Below are 16,955 nucleotides of genomic sequence, written 5' to 3' on the forward strand. Positions count from 1 at the left end.
TGCTGCTGATGATGATACCTTGCGAAAATATATACTGCGCTTAATTTTTGGTGATCAATCTAAAGACTTTTTTTTTTAAATAAAACAACCGGTTGTTCTGCACTCGCAGCCACACCGCAGGTGTCCTGTCCAGCCATGTCCTTCCGCTGCCTGAATGGCTTGTGCATTCCGGATTCCTGGCGTTGTGATCGGGACATGGATTGCGAGGATGGCCACAATGGTTCACTAAGCTCGGACGAGAAGGGCTGTGGTAAGCAACCCATGATTTGCCTAAAGTTTTCTGCATCACATAAAGAGATTTCTCTGTGCATATCTGCTGATATCTACTCCACTAGATACTGCACAAAATAGTACATGTCTTTCCATGTGTGATATTGTGCTTGCTATCACATCACTGCTTTATGTTTATATTTTTGCAGTTATAATCTTGGTGTATTGGTGACAATGTTCTTAATGTAAATTTGCCTCATAAATTTAGGTTAATGAGTGGTGACTATTTGTAAAATCGAAAGCTTGTCATGACCTTTTACAGAAGACGCGTTTGGGATGTGCACACCTCCGTCTTGTGTAAACACTGCACGACATTGTGTGTTGGCTTGCTGGGGGCATTGTGTTGGATGGATAAGTGTTGCATGTCTATTGTATTGGAAATCTCATTTATGTACTGCTATGTGAGAGTCATTGCACATACTCTAATAAATGATGTGTAAGGATAGCACTGTAGGACAAGTGCTATAGGTTCATTGGCACAAACTATCTGATTCTTTATTAAAAGCAGCAGCTCGTAATTCTAAACGAACCCACAGTATCTTTTGTTATCATCTTTAAGTTGGGAATTGCTGTGGTTGAAATTTTATTAATACAGTCAGAACGCACAATGTTGAACTTTCATTTCAGAATACAAATGTGCAAGGGACCAGTTTCAGTGTACAGATGGCGAATGCATAAGCCTTCTGAACCGCTGTGATGGCCAACCCGACTGCTCGGACGGCTCTGATGAACCACCAGCATGTCGTGAGTGCTTCACAAGTTTTGCAATTGTTGTGTAAGAGTCGGAAAGGCTTTCACTGTAAGGCAAGGACTCCTGTATTAGAACTCAGTTATTTAAAAATTCTGCTTAATTGAAGCATTTCTGCAGTCCTGTATTTTCTGGTGTAAATTTCACTGCATAATTTGAATCGACTGCCTCTGCCGGCCCCCTTGACCTGAAAAGTTTGGATGCAAAATGGTATTTCTGGATCTCGATTTCATCGCTAATCCCGGGGAACCACGGCCCTATTGAGCAACAAGGCGATGTCTGCAGTGATGTTCATAGTTGATAGGTCAAGTGCGTCAGCCTCTTTGCTGTCAGTACAAAAAAGAAAAGCCTTTGTGCATGGTATACCTCACAGACCGCTAAAGTGCACACCTGGGGAAGAGAAGGCGTGCTTCGTTCAGATTACTTACATTTCAAAGGAAAAAAATTGGCACCATCATGAAATTTGCAAGCAAGCGTTGATTTACTAGCGATCTTGGGATAAAATTGTATAACCTTCTAGGCGTGCCACCATCATTGCTGCCACATTCATTTGGAACTCTTGATAATCTTGATGCCAACCTAATTTCTCTCTGATTCTAGGTATGCGCCAGTGTGGCGACAGCGAGTTCAAGTGCAATAGCACAGGCCAGTGCATCCCCAACGCCTGGAAGTGTGATGGCGCTGGTGACTGCCTGGACAACTCTGACGAGGACCCAAGTCTCAACTGCAGTAAGTTATACTTTCTAGATATAGCCATTGTGTCCTCATGGCACTGCACTTTTTTTTTTCCATGTTGTTTGATGTGCTGCTTCCTTTGTATACACATGCACGAATAATTTGTGTGCACGCACACATCTGAACTGTATGTGCTTTAATCTTCAACATTATTGTGATTGCTTTTCGCACAGCTCTTCGACAGTGCAAGGCTAATGAGTTCAAGTGCCTCAACCAAGTCTGCATATTGGATAGCTTCTACTGCGATGGAGATCATGACTGTGAGGATGGCTCGGATGAACCAGACACCTGTGGTATGCCTCACTTAAAAATGTCCACTCTGTATTGTGAAATTCTTGACAAATGCAATCAGTGGACAAAAATAACCTTAAAGGAGCCCTGCAGCACTTTTTGAGCATGATCAGAAAACGCTGCCGATCGGTAGTAGAGGCTCCCGACAACACGCGAGCCAAATATTATAGCGCAGCACGCGGCCTAGAATTCACTACAAATAATCAGTCAGCTAAAAATAGGTTTCTCTTCTCTCGACAAATCACAGAAAATAAGCCCAGTAAGCCATTGGCTGATTTGAACATGGCGCGCTCGGTTGTTACAGAGGTCGCTGCAAGAAGCCGTCACTTGCCCATGCGTGCGCGCGCAATCGCACTGAAAAAGTAGCGTATTCAAAGAAAAAAAATGCTCTAGGTCACAAGGCACGTGTGACGTTTTTTGTTTGCCCCTCCCATCCCCCCTTTCTCAGCTTCCAGCGCTTTCGTTTGGACGAGAGAAGAGAGAATGTGATTGCAGCGTGTGATAAATCTTTGTAACTCCGCTCGTACTAGATGGATTCTTGAAATTTTTGCGCCGTTCAGTTGGGGAGGTAATACGCTTTTCCAATGAATTAATTCCATGGTTACTCAAAAAAGTGTTTCAGGGCCCCTTTAAGAACATTGCAGATGTGAATCTTCTCGCTTTTCTTGTGTGTGGTTTAATTATCTTTGCATACTGTGTGTAGAATATTGGCAGGCTTGTAGAGACAAGGCTTTCAGGGATGCAGTAGGGTTTGCTGTAACACGAGAACAACTGAGGTTGTTTGATGCTTATCAACTTTCACACTAGTAGATGTGCTGCCTTTATGAGTGGTTCTCGGCTACACCGTATATGCAACATGATTAACATGTTAATCAAAGGATGTGTCTGCACAACAATTGAGCGCATGCTCTTTTAACATGGGGCCAGATGTCTTCTGCAGCAATGCTGTAAGGTGGGAGGGGGTAAGACTTAGCAAATAAAAAAAACTATTATTCTCTTTTGTCTATGGTGATAGATATACTTGTGTAAATGAACTTTTAGAATTGCATAACATATGCTTGAAATGCACAATGAAAAGCACTGTACCATAGTGCAAACAACGTTGTTTTTTTATAAGGAGCTGCAATGAACAGCTTTATGCTTTCTTTTTTTTTACTATGCATTCTTTGTTGTTTCAGAGAAACACCGTTGTCGGGAGAACCAATTTGCATGCAATAATGGGCGCTGCATTTCCAACCACGCGACCTGCAATGGCTGGGATGATTGCCGGGATGGGTCCGATGAGAAACCAGACTTGTGTCGTAAGTACCCTGCCCTGTGCTTTTCATACCTATTGCCTGGGGATTCCTCTATAAAATTTTTAAGTAGATAGACAGTAGAGGACAGTTTGTGAAAAATTATCAGCACAGCTGCCATGGACTCTATTTTACTTGAAGGAGTGTTAAAGGCAAATACATTACAATTTACATCAGAGCGATGAATCAATGTTTGGTAATGTCTAAAACATCAATATTATCAACAGCAGTGCTCTGCTAATCGTGAAATTAAAGGACCACTGACAGCGATAGTCACGTTTGCAACTTATTTGCAGTAATTAGTAGCTTTGCATCTGGTAATGACGAAATTGAATCGTAAATGCTCTAATGCATTGTATAATTAATGCTAGTTTCATTATTTTGGTACAATTTTGCATCAGTTTGAAATGCTCATCTAAATACCATAAGAAATTAGAGCCCCTCAGCAGGGTAGCATCTAAAACTATGTGTCCTCAAGTTTTGGCAATGCTTAATGCACGGTTTTGAAGTAGGGGTACCCACGTGTTGTAAAATAAAATAATGTGGGTGCTTTGAGCGTGTCCCTCTCAGAAAAAGGAAAAGCATTCCTGACATAAGCAGCCGAAACCATCTTGAGAGCAGCCTGACAACAGAGCAAGAGGGGTGATGAACAATATGCCTCGCCTGGTGCCAGTTGGGTACTGTACATGCCGTGCAAATGTTCTTTGACATTGACAATACCTTGCTTAACTTGTGTGTGCCCTGAAAATATTCTCTGATATCGACAATACCTTGCTTGACTACTGCAACATCACGCGGGGGCCTCTGTCTGCGTCAAACAACAAAAAATGTTGATTGGACCTGAATACTCAAACGAGCATGTACCCTAACTTTAAAACCAAATTGAAATATCTAATGGGCAACGCTTGTCGCTTATAATGGGTAAGAAGCGGCACCGCATGCTGAACTACCAAACAACACGAGCATCTCGAGTTTTCAAATTTGGTGTCAGTGATCCTTTAAGGTAAATGTACGACACCACATGCGCCACGCGTGGGACACTATAAAATAATCCCGACTACGTCAGAGCGACAGAGCGTCTGACTACAATTAATCATTGGTAATCAAATCAGCTGCAGTAAAAAAAAAACTTTCCGCTCAGTACAACATGTAATAAAATACTGCTTGTCCGTCTCTGTTTCATTCATTGTAAAAAAAAAACATCTGGCGTCACTATTGGAAATAGCATGAGTGGTTCAAAAGTTTTGTTTTTGCCTGGTTTAGCTAGATAGGTGGTGCCGTCTAATGGGGCCCATTTGAGCCAAGCAAGCAGAAAAGTTTTCAATGGCCCTTGCTGATGTGCTCACTGCTACCAGAGTCGGCGGTTGCGCAGTAAAGGCGAGCAACGTTGGGCACGGCTACAGTGTTGTGAGAAAGACCGCTTTCAGGCAGGAGATTTGAAGTGTTCTAACACCACGCGGATCTCTGAAATGTGGTTTTATTTGAAGACAAGCATTTCTTTGGCACAAAAGTGGCAGGTTTCTGGACCGCTATTTCAGCAATAATCACTGACTTAATATTTGCTTTTAGTGTCCCAGGGACACTAAAGGCAAATACTAAGTCGACGTTGATTGCTGAAATAGCAGTCCAGGAACCCTGCAGTGCTACTCTCGTGGTACAATATTTACGAAGGTTCTAATGGCTTTGCCTGGTACAAATATCCATGCTCGGTTCACCAGCATTTCTTGCCGGGATAGCTGAGGAGTTACTCATTTTTGTCACTGTGGTGAACTTGGGCAAGGGATGACTTACCGGCACTATTGAATTGTACTATTAAAGGCTCTCGCTTTTATTGTGTCTTTCAATACAGACAAGCAAACCGCCAAGAATGCCTCATGTCCCGATGGCAAATTTTTGTGTGCAAACAAGAACTGCGTCAATGACAGTCTCCTTTGCAATGGGGAGAATGACTGTGGTGACTTCTCTGACGAAGACCAGTGCAGTGAGTATGGCTGTCGCTCTTTTAGACACTTTGCGTTGAAGCGAATTCGCGCCATGTGGCGTAAGCTGCTGCTGTTGCACAGACACTGTTCCATGTAACTTTTACAATTTATAACAATGCCTGAATTGCAGCGTCGATTACTTCAGTGAAGAGTTTTTAAGCTATCGTACCAGTAAGACAGCTTCGCAGCACTCTTGTGTTAAAAAAACTTATTTGTAACTGTAACTGCACCTTACAAATGTTTCCTCAAGATATTTCTAGCTGCGTTGCTCTTCTAGGTTGGATAGCCAAGAACTTCGAACAAACTGAAAGCCTTATTTCTATAGTGTGCCTTCAAGATGCCTTGGATATGTAGCAGACTAACCAAAAGTTTAGTATTTGTTAATATTTATCAGAATTCTAAGCTTTTTAAAGATGAAATCGGTGCAAGTCAGAGATACATAATGAAAACTTGTTATAGTTTTCAAGTTCAAATAATTGAAGTCACAAGCATGAGGAGCTGATTGTTACCATAGGTTGGCAGTTCATAAGTCATGGTGTTTAATGTATCACTAGTCTCATTGTTAGTTAAAAATGTGTTGGAATCCTTTTGCCCAAGAGAAGTTTCTGTGGAGCGTTGCGACGTTTTAGTAGCAAAGAATTTTTGAAAAATGAGTAATGGCGAAACCTTCATTCTTTTCAGATGTCAATGAATGCGAGTTGTCGACGCACGCTTGCTCACAGATTTGTGAGGACCGCCCGATAGGCTACAAGTGCGGCTGTCATCCTGGCTTTGAGCCTAAATATGACGGCCACATCTGCGAAGGTCAGTTTCATGAGTCTGGATGTGTTTGTTTGAACAATGTGTGAGCACTTCCACTATCACTGTGGAAAACTTAATGTATTCGTTGTGCTAGGAAAATTAGAAGGTTTTTATTGAACGTGGCTGCACCTTACTTTTTGTCGAGTAAGACACTGCTCTAATAGTTTCAAATAATGTTGAATCTTGGTAGCAGAAAGAACACTGACGTAACAAATCATTGGGTAAATAAACTAAAAAAATATACTAAGCTGTTTCTTCTTGATTCGGCATGTAAGAAATATATGATTGAAATGAATGTGGGAATACAGTGAAGGTGTCCAGGTCATGTACAGCTCATTATCACAAGGTTGGGGTATGTTGAGATCTTTATTATAGACAAGTATGCAGGAAAATGGCTTTTCAGAAATGCCAATGAGGGCAACACCTCATGGAAAATTTCTTGTTAAACAGAGGCTCTGTAAATGCCGTGTTTTAAATTAAAAAAAAAAAGGAGCCTGACAAAAACACTTCATTTAGTGGGTTTATCCAAATGAAGAAAGGCTTAGCTTGCTATTGGTATTGACAACTTGTTTGCCACACGTCTTAGCACAGAGTTGTATTGTCATTGCCTACTGATGTCTTGCACCATTTGTCTTTTGCAGATGTGGACGAGTGCACCACGAAGTATCCTTGCACCCACCACTGTCGCAACACATATGGGTCGTTTGCCTGCACATGTGCGGATGGCTATTTTTCCATTGATGCAGGCCGCACCTGCAAGGCAAACTCCTGTAAGTGTGTTACTTGCACATTGCTAGGCACTTTGCTCTTGCGATAGATTTGTGTGCCTTGCTTTGCGTCCCAGACAGCTTACACACTTTGAAGTAGGAACGCTTTGTTACCGCCCCGCCGCGGTGGTTTAGTAGGCTAAGGTACTCGGCTGCTAACCCGCAAGTCGCAGGATCGAATCCTAGCTGCAGTGGCTGCATTTTCAATGAAGGCGAAAATGCTGTAGGCCCGTGGGCTCAGATTCAGGTGCACATAACCCCAGATGGTCAAAATCTCTGGAGCCCCTCTCTACTACGACGTCTCTCGTAATCGTATGGTGGTTTTGGGACGTTGGACCCCACAAGTCAACCAATAAATCTACGCTTTGTTACCAAGTGGTTTCTCGAAAATGTATCATTAATTGGAATTTCACTGGATGAGAAAAAGTTATCCAAGTGTCAGATTATCGAGTGGACAAAAGGGCAAGCAGACGTTTTAACAAAATGAACAGCTTGTGGAAATGATACAGCACTTCCATGCTGTTCAAGATACCCACATTTCTCACGAGTTATCGAAGACCCTCGTGCTTGCGAAGTGACAGCTACCGTATTTACTCGATTCTACCGCGCCCTCGATTGTAACGCGCACCCAATTTCCACCGCGAAAAAAAAAAAAAAAAACGTAAGACATCGATTGCAACGCGCACCCATTTTTCTCGCTGGCCCGCACGATCACACCACTCGAAAAAACAACTCCTTTCGGGAGCGTCTTCCATTTAAATATCAGGTACGGGCGAAGCTTGTGCCCATCTGACGTGTAACAGAGCATTACCGTCACTGTAGTTTCACCGTGGACCGATGTCAGCACGTGAACTTGCTTCGCCCACTTCTTCTCGACGGTTGTGGTGCCAGGCATGTCGAAGTAAAGAGGCGTCTGATCGCAATTCCGATTTGCGCAAGCAGGTAGCCGTTGTTGCGGCGCAAGTTTAGGACGAACCTCTGAAAACTGTGAAGCTTTTCATCGTACTCCTCCGCAAAACTTTTCGCATATGCATGTTCCCCTTCGGAGGGAAAAGCCTTTCCTCTTCATAAAGTTGGTTAGCCAGCACCTTCTCGCTTTAAACTGGCTGCGCATTAGACCTTTTTCTAAGACTAATTGCATAGCCAGCACTTGGAGCAGTTCTGTCGTCACGGGCCGCTCGCTGCTCAAGCACATACTCGCTGAGCAGCCTTTTAATTTGCGGAAACTGACCCTGCTGTGGTCCACTGAAGCCTTTGCGTGAAGCTTTGCTGTCGACAATCTTCTGCTTTTGTTTCCGCCGGTCCCGCACGCACGTTTCGGGAACTCCGAACGACCGCGATGCGGCCCGATTTCCGTCCGTTTCTGCACACGCGATGACTTTTCTTTTAAAAGCGGCATCGTGGTGCATTCGAGTTTTTGGAGTCGGCCCTTCCACGCCGTCGATGCTAATGCACTACTAGATGACGAACTCCTCAGCACACGTACGGGAAACACACGGGAAACACATAGGCAGAAATGGCCAACGCGCCATGCCGATGCACGTAGGGGGCGGCCATTTTGGATTTGCCGATGGCAATAGATTGACCGTAATTTTTTGTTCGTACTCGATTCTAACGCGCATGCGATTTATGAACTCGCTTAACCGGAAAAAAGGTGCGCGTTAGATTCGAGTAATTACGGTAAGTGGCCTGTCTGGATTTGTTCAGTCGTGCTGATTGCACCGAACATGTTGCTTTGTGCTTTTATTTATTTAATAATAGGATTGGAACTTGGAAGGGCTGTGTGGTTGTTGTGTGCTGTGTGACACTGTGTTAAGCACCTTTTGAACATACGTTTTAGCAGCATTTTCATTTTGGTCATGTAAGTAACGTGCAAGAGTTTTACAGTGAAAGCTCTTATGAGATCACAACAATGGTCGTTTTGGGCGCGGTAGTTGTTTGTTACCGCCATAGGTGTTCATAACCACTATTGCATGAATAAAAAAATAATTAAAAAATACCCGGAGAGAAGGAGATTTGAACCTGGACTCTCTGCAGGGCAATCCAGTGTTCTACCACAGAGCCACACCAATGCTTGAAAATGTTTTGTAAACAAAATTTATGCACGTTTCATGTCTAGGAAGGAGCCACGATAACGTATATTGGAGGGTTTTAGAAGAGTAAAATAAGAACCAGGCATCACGTGATGAGAATTGCATGGCGACTGGGTTGTTGAATACTTCCAACGCATTACAAGAGGCTCAGCCATAATTCTTTATCGTCTTGAGCCACAGCATGAACAAAAGACTTGTACATTCTTACAGATGTGTAGTGGGTACCATACTCCTTTAAAGAGCGAGTAATGGCGTAGTTGTTGCATCCCTACTTCACCAAAATTATGATTTATGGCCATGCAAGTGTACCTATAGTAGTTTCCCCAAGAGTGTTTGGAAAAGGCTATTGATAGGCTGCTCTTTCAGCTTTCTCTGTGACTGTGCTGTGCGGTCTGCGCAGACCTGGCATTTTTCCTATGTATTGGGTCTTGGTAATAACATGTCAGCCACTAAATGATCAGAACAACTGGTTTTGAGGCCATAACTATTTGTGGCATCTGAACATTGTACAGGTACTTGCACAGCAAATAAAAAAAGGGGGGGGGGGTGCTTTCTAATTGTTTTATTTCTTTCTTTTCACACTTAGTCAGTGGTCTGTGCTCCACTTTACTCTCCTTGGCTCTGGAATTGGCCTTTTGTTACTGGTGGGTGTTACTGCATGAGCGGAAATGCACAAAAGGAATGGTTGTGCCGTATCGCTTCCGAATCAAGCTGTTGCCTCTAAGCTCTCTATATGTGATCAAAATCACGTCAAATGTCACGGTAGGTGAATGGTTGTTCATTAGGCCCTGTTATTGCTCATCGTTTTATGTAGACAACAAACTGTTTTTTGGCAGGGCTTGCTGAAATTTTTCAAAGACAAACTTGTTTTCCAGTGTACGGCGAGTAAATACGACGTATTGTTTTTTCCTTTTCTTGCAGCTGTGCGAGCGCATTTGCTGTTGTCAAATCGTTATTACATACGGCAGATTGACTTGCACAAAATCAGTTCAGAGATACTTGCCCAGAATCTCACCAACTCTGTGGCTCTGGACTTTGATTCGGTCGAAGACTGCATCTACTGGTCGGAAGTGACTGCTGTGGGAAGCTCCATCAAGCGTATGTGCCTCAAAGGGAGGCAGCAGCATGAGGTAAGGACAATGATGTGCATCGGTGAGTACTTTGTTGCTGCAATTCTCTAGTTGGCTACATTGGAGAATTACATACTTGCTTGATTTATACTATTAGACCTCATTCGAAAATGGGAAGCTTACCCAAGCTAGTGTCAAGGTCAATAATGACATTTTAAAAAATGAGGTATGAAGAAATGTTTTTTTTTGTGTGTGCGAAATGTGTCATTATGAATGTCCTTAGCAGGGGTCACAAACTAACCTTGCTGGCAGGCCACAGTATTGAAACTAATCTCACAAAATAACCAGGCAGTCATATGTGAACCGGGTCACCAGCAAGAAGTATATAGGCGGCATGCGGCCCGCCACCTGCATGGTTGAGGTTCCTGGTCTATAGCCTTCTAACAAACTAGTGCTGACTAGAGTATCTTGAGACTTGTGTGCAAAATGTATTCAATTCAATACTTACAACGGAAAAAAGCAACGTGTGTTTTGACTGTGTTGCATAATGATAGCTGCAGTCACAGTATGAGCTTAGACTTACTACTTGACTACTCAAGTGCATTATATAATTAAGAAAGGCTGAGTGAATGTGCCCCCTTCTACCCTTAGGTGCTTCAGGGCACGACAAGCACACTTCACTGTGTTGGGTTGTGGTGCACCTTAAAGCAGAAGTGTGATGCAAGGAAGCTAACTCTAGGCATCCAATTTTCGGTCATGCACGAAAGCCTGCTTTGTGACATACATACCTCAGACATTTCAACCGTGTCTGATGTTGTGATCTAAAAACTCCACCTGTGTTGTAGAATACACTGAGTTTATGCTGCCGTTGTTCAGTAGCTTTCCACATTTCCTTATAAATGCCTGTGGTGACCTGCTTTTTAACATTTGCAAGGACTACATTTTCATTTTAGGGAGCAAGGACTAGACTACTCCTTATATACAAACACTCCAATAGTGCACGTAATCCATGTGAGCCAAGATGGTATTTGATTCATTGTGCTTTGACAGCATTTCAAAACATGTTTCAGTGTGGCTAGCATGAACTCCACACAGTTAGTGTTGTCCATTTTGGCTTATGTGATATGGAGGGCTTGAAGCTTGAACTGATAAGCCCTTTTATGCTGCTATTGTTAAAGGCACCTAGCCATATTTTATTGCATCTGTGGCATGCACAAGTTATGTTTATCAAAAAATCTTTTGTTTGTCAGGATAGCAACATGCAATTCACTTTGGAAGATAGTTCAGCTAAAGTAGAAGTTTCCTGAAAATTAACATGCTTTAAGAAAGTTGACTGCGGCCACTGGCCGCTATTTTTATTTTAGGTGCTGCACTCCACGACAGTACAGAATCCAGATGGCTTAGCTGTGGATTGGATTGGTAGGAACCTCTATTGGTGTGACAAAGGCAAAGACACAATTGAAGTGTCTCACTTGGATGGAAAGTTCCGCAAGGTCCTTATTAGAACTGGTCTCGAAGAACCTCGTGCCATAGTTGTGGATCCTGTTGATGGGTAAGCCCATCTTTTTCTTTTTCTAATCTCGCAGTGTCAAAAACCCCTGCTTTGTTTTGTACTGCTATGTTGCAACATATTGCTGTATTTAGTTTCGCTCTTGAAAATCGGCACATTTTTTATGTTATGTCTTGTTCACTGTACTTTTCATATCTCTCTCTTTTTTTTTATAGTGAACCGCTACAGAGGTACCTGTTAGTACTTCTGTAGAGTTCTCACCATTTGCTTATTTCAGTGGTCACCATGGTTTCTACAAGTTGTTTCTATACGAATCCGAACTTCTTTATGGCTAAAAAAGATTATAGGACAGCAGCTATAGTTAAATTGTCGCGTGACATCTTAAGGGGAGACGCGAGTCGAAAAGTCGCGTTTTTTTTCCAAATTTCACCTTTTCTGTTTTTTGTTGCTTTATCATCTTTATACATTATATTTTGACATCTGAAAATATCACAGCGAAATAAGCATCAGAAGTCAGTGAAAAACGCGTCTGAGTGAGCGGCAGTGACGCGCGGCATCACGAAATTTACACAAAACGGGCTGCTGTTCGCGTGCTCGCGGGGCCGCGAAGAGAGCTGTCCGCCATATTGCGGCCGCTGGCTCGTGTAGAGTTGTCCTTACCATGACCTACTACACTCCTGACCTGCCCAGAGAGCACCTCTTCCAGCGCCCACTTTCTAGTTCATACCTTCTGCCGCTAGGGCCGTAACCTACGAGCGGCGTGGCGCTAGTCAGCACCTGCTCGCTGACGTCATCTTCACTCTTTGTGGTCAAATTTTGACCAACAAAGCACTCGTAGTGCGTATTTATGATCCAAAATTTAGAATTATTCAGAAATAATAATACTAAAAGACATTCAGAATTTTTTTGCAATAAAATGCACGCGACCACGCATAGGCTGCCCTACATCGTGTAAATCTACGGGTTCCCACGTTTGTCAACCAGTGTGCTATAAATACTCAAGCGCTCTGAACACCTTGCTTAACCAGCAATGTATGGGAAGAAATAGTCACATATATGCCGCCAGTTCACTGCAGAATGCAGGCATTCTTATACCAGCGCCTACAAAACAACCGTAAAGAAACAGACGAACAGGTTATAGGTAGCGCCACCTACGGCGAGCGATTGAACGAGAGCGGGGACACGCGCTCCCATAGGAACCCCGCTATCTGAACAGGTCAGGAGTGTAGTAGGTCATGGTCCTTACTCTCCACGATCCCGGTTCTTGAAGTCTCGTACGTTCACGAAAAATCTAAAAAAAAAGCAACAAAAACAGTCTTTTCCCGCCGTTTCAAACCGCGCGCCACTAACGCAGGGCCGCCATTGGCTGACAGCACCCGTGTTTTCTTGCCGTAGTTCGCTTCACTGTTTTCCGGAGTTATTTTTCGCTGTTTTCGTGCGATGGCAAGCCCGAAAAAGGCCGTTGCCGACCATCGGAAATACAGAAGTAAGAACAAGTTCAGAGGGAAGCGGCGGAGGACGTACAAGAAAGCCACCGCCAACGAAAATGTCCGCGACGGGCCAGCGGCCGGTAGGCCTAACATCGACCACGGCAACGTCGACCATGGCAACTGCGACGACGAGATCAACGCTGCAGTGAATTTTGTGAGTGCATCGCAGAAAAAGATCGCGTTATTCGAAAACGACGTCAGGCCGAATGCCGATCGTGCCGAAAGCGTAGTGCTGTGCGAGTTGGGTGCATTGACGGCCGTCGTCGCAGGCGCGGCATGCCCCGTTTGTCACGAGAGTAAACTCGCAGTTCGGGCACCGAATAAAAAGCGGAAAGGCCTTTCGGCGTTTCTGGAGCTACACTGCGAGAATGCGGAGTGCTCGGAGAGCATCCTTTCGTCCGCGTACTCGTCGAAGCGGGTCGCGTCAGATGGCGGCCGCGGTGCAAGCAGAAGCTACGACAGCGGGAGTTCGCGTGACGCCTTTGCCGTGAACCTGAAAGTGGTGCTTGCAGCGCGTGCCGTCGGTATCGGGCATGAGCAACTTTCACGATTTTGTGCAGTAGTTGGATTGCCAAACCCTATGCACCATAAGACCTTCCATGCTATCGGCAAAAAGATTCACAGTGCGGCAGTGAAGGCTGTCTGTGAAAACATGCAAAGGGCACGCAGCGTCACCAAAGAGGTGGCTGGTAACAGTGACGTGCCAGTCATGTTTGACGGCACATGGCAAAAAAGAGGCCACAAAAGCCACAATGGTGTGGGAACTGTAGTGTCCTTGGACACTGGTTTGTGCCTGGACTATGAAGTGCTTTCCAACTTCTGCCTGGCGTGCAGTTTGCATAACGACATGGGAGGCGATGAAGAAACATGGCAGGCGTTTCATCATCCCGTTTGTGAGAAGAATTGCGACTGTTCTTCGCATGCCATGGAGGCCGAAGCTGCAGTGCGCATTTGGCAGAGGACTGTGGACTATGAGACACCCCTGCGGTTCACCATCTTCCTAAGCGATGGAGACAGCAAGGCCTACAACGGGGTCTGTGATGCCAACGTGTACCCTGACACTCCAATTGAAAAAGAGGAGTGCACCAACCACGTGGCGAAACGTCTGGGCACCGGCCTGCGGAAGCTGCCAACGCCACTTCCACGAGGGGAGAAGCTGAAGGAGACCACCATCCAGAAGCTTCAAACTTACTTTCAGGTGGCCATTGTGAACAATCGGGGAAATGTCCACAAGATGTACACTGCCATATGGGCCTCATGTTTGCACTCGTGCTCAACAGACGGTGCTGGAAGTCACAAGTTCTGTCCTGCAGGCCCAGACTCGTGGTGCAAGCACCGACGTGCTGAGGCGCAGGGCCAGCCTGCACCGTGCCACACCCCCCTCCTGACCAAGGCCCAGGGTTTGGCAGTCCTCCCAATCTACAAGCGTCTCACAGATGCGAAGCTGCTTGCCCGGTGCCTCCACGGCAAGACACAGAACGCGGCCGAGTCCCTGAACAGCAAAATATCGCTGCTGTGTCCAAAGACCCGGTTTGCTTCCCGGACTGCTGTGGAAACAGCCACAGCCATTGCAGTCCTGTGGTTCAACCGGGGCCACGCGAGCTTTGAAAAGGTGCTGGAAGAGCTTGGGGTGCTTCCTTCGGAGGCCCTGGTTACCCTCAGCGACCGCCGAGACAGCATGCGCATGCACAAGATGAATGTGCGTCAGACCGCTGAGGCGAGGGCACACCGTCGCAGTGCAGCCAAGAGGGCCCGGGTGGAAGAGTCCTGCCGCACCAGCCGGGAAGGGAAAACCTACGGTGCTGGAGAGTTTTAGACAACTGATATTCCCTCTGGACATGTGTGTATGTGTTCAGCACAAGTTTCGTGCTACTGCGTTTTTCATTTTTGTAAATACAGACTTTCAAACTTTCAAACGCGTTTTTCTCATTTCGCAATTTTGGCCAATTTGCATTTTTTGCGGGAAGTGTTTCGGGCACTTAGAATGGTCATACGACGACGAAATTTGGCACACACATTGAGGAGAGTGCGTAGGGTGCCGATATCTACTTGAATCAGCACAACCTATCAGCTGTAAATATCTATTAATAAATTTAATGGTGGTCGAGTGGAAAAAAAAGGGTACTTTGCTACACAGATGTTTTTTTCATAGTTTCAAAGTTGGAGCACAATTTCTAGCTAGATATCGGCACTCTATGGCTAATAGGGAGCAAAAGGAGCCATTGAACAACTCTCTGCATGAACATTTAGTATGCGCGAAAGTTCCCGGAAAACTTATCAAGTTTCACCATTACTTGAAACACAACTCCCAAACTATTGCACTTATGTAAAAACTGATTACAGATTTGGAATCAGGAGGAAAAACTGCATCAGTGGTCCAATTTCTGAAGCTCTAAGTTGAATAACAAAAAAAAAGTGCTTTCGAGGAGCGTCTCCCCTTAAGTGACCTATGACTCAGGTACCACTGAGAAAGGATTTACAAGTATTGAGGAAGCTGCTAATACATCACCTTGTTTGTCACGCTTTTGGTTACAAGTAACAGCCTCCGTGGTGACACGGGCCTATGTTTATTTGTTCTATTTTGTCTTTCTTTAGCTACATGTACTGGACAGATTGGGGTGAGCACCCATATATTGGAAAAGCAGAGATGGATGGCTCAAATGTGCAAGTTCTGGTGAACGAGTCTTCAGAGTCTATGGGCTGGCCCAATGCACTCACCTTGGATTTGATCACTCGCCAGTTGTTTTGGGCTGATGCCAAACATGACTACATTGCAACGGCCAATTTAGATGGAGGCAACATTCGCATCCTTGCTAGAAATGGTTTGTACAATGGTCACATACTGTGTTTGTATTTTGTCACATCATGCTTGGAAGTTATCCACTAGTTAAACAGTGTGATCTGCTTCTTTGTAACAGACAGACTTTTTTATAGTGTGCAGGAAATTCTAGTACATAAAGCTAACCTACCTATGTGCTATTAAGCTTGCGTGATCAAAATGCAGAGACGACACCTGCCTCACATTTCGCAGGTGTGCAATCCATGTTTTCTCCTTGTGTAGGTTGCTATATACGTAGATAGCTAGCCTGAAGGCTTGGTTCTTACCGCCACTTGTCTAAACTTATTTTTACTACACGAAAGATCTCTGTACTATCTTAAATGTAACTTATAAATGATATGAAATGACCTTTTCATTACAAACTGTCGGCTGCTTCTTATGTTGCAGCGTTGTTGTGAAGCGCTAGCACTGTCATTGTCTGCCTTATATATAATTGATGCATGCTGAACTCCGCACAATATTCAGTATGTCAGATAGGCTTCCATAACATTCTCGAAGCCGCATTTATGAAACACTTGTGTGAAACCTTTTTTGTAATTTTGTAATGAAGGTCATGTGAGAAACAAGTGAGATTGACTTTGTGAAGTAGTTGCTATATTACCGAGCCAAGAATCATTTCTGTGTTGTAAAAGCCTTGGCTACACTTGCTGAAAGCAGTCAATGGCAAGTCTTGTGTTGTGACACCCTACAGTGCACCTCAGGGAGCACTCTTGCAGTCGCCAACAGCAGTGTTGTGCATGCATTAATGGTCTTTGTGCATCTGGTGTGCTGACTGTTTCTTGCTCTTCAGGGCCCACATCCCCATTGCACCATGTGTTTGCTATGACGCTGTTTGAAGACAAGCTCTACTGGACTGACTGGGAAAGCAAGGCAGTGCTGTACTGCAACAAGAACAACTGCACCAACATCACCACACTTGTCCGCACTGCCATTCGACCTATGGACATTCAGGTGCAACACCCTCTGAGACAGAGACCAAGTGAGTTCATCAATGTTCACTGAATGCAATCTTCATCTCAGACCTTCTGGCATTGGTTCAACCTGTCAGTGCTGGCCTTTTTTTG

The 16,955-nt window shown here is 44.5% G+C and overlaps 1 protein-coding gene across 2 annotated transcripts in view; it reads left to right on the forward strand.

Moving 5' to 3' along the window:
- The window catches only part of LRP1 (LDL receptor protein 1), a 188,429-nt gene that overhangs the window by 106,256 nt on the left and 65,218 nt on the right, over positions 1-16,955 (forward strand). For both annotated transcript variants that reach the window (XM_075890495.1, XM_075890505.1), the window contains 12 exons: positions 110-250; positions 898-1,014; positions 1,619-1,747; positions 1,927-2,046; positions 3,223-3,345; positions 5,189-5,320; positions 6,003-6,125; positions 6,764-6,892; positions 9,904-10,112; positions 11,417-11,604; positions 15,648-15,874; positions 16,682-16,870. In XM_075890495.1, coding sequence (XP_075746610.1) covers positions 110-250; positions 898-1,014; positions 1,619-1,747; positions 1,927-2,046; positions 3,223-3,345; positions 5,189-5,320; positions 6,003-6,125; positions 6,764-6,892; positions 9,904-10,112; positions 11,417-11,604; positions 15,648-15,874; positions 16,682-16,870 — 1,827 coding nt within the window. The remainder of the gene's footprint in view (positions 1-109; positions 251-897; positions 1,015-1,618; positions 1,748-1,926; positions 2,047-3,222; positions 3,346-5,188; positions 5,321-6,002; positions 6,126-6,763; positions 6,893-9,903; positions 10,113-11,416; positions 11,605-15,647; positions 15,875-16,681; positions 16,871-16,955) is intronic.

This window comes from Rhipicephalus microplus, chromosome 1, assembly GCF_043290135.1.
Source record: "Rhipicephalus microplus isolate Deutch F79 chromosome 1, USDA_Rmic, whole genome shotgun sequence".
In the NCBI taxonomy this organism is placed as follows: domain Eukaryota; kingdom Metazoa; phylum Arthropoda; class Arachnida; order Ixodida; family Ixodidae; genus Rhipicephalus; species Rhipicephalus microplus.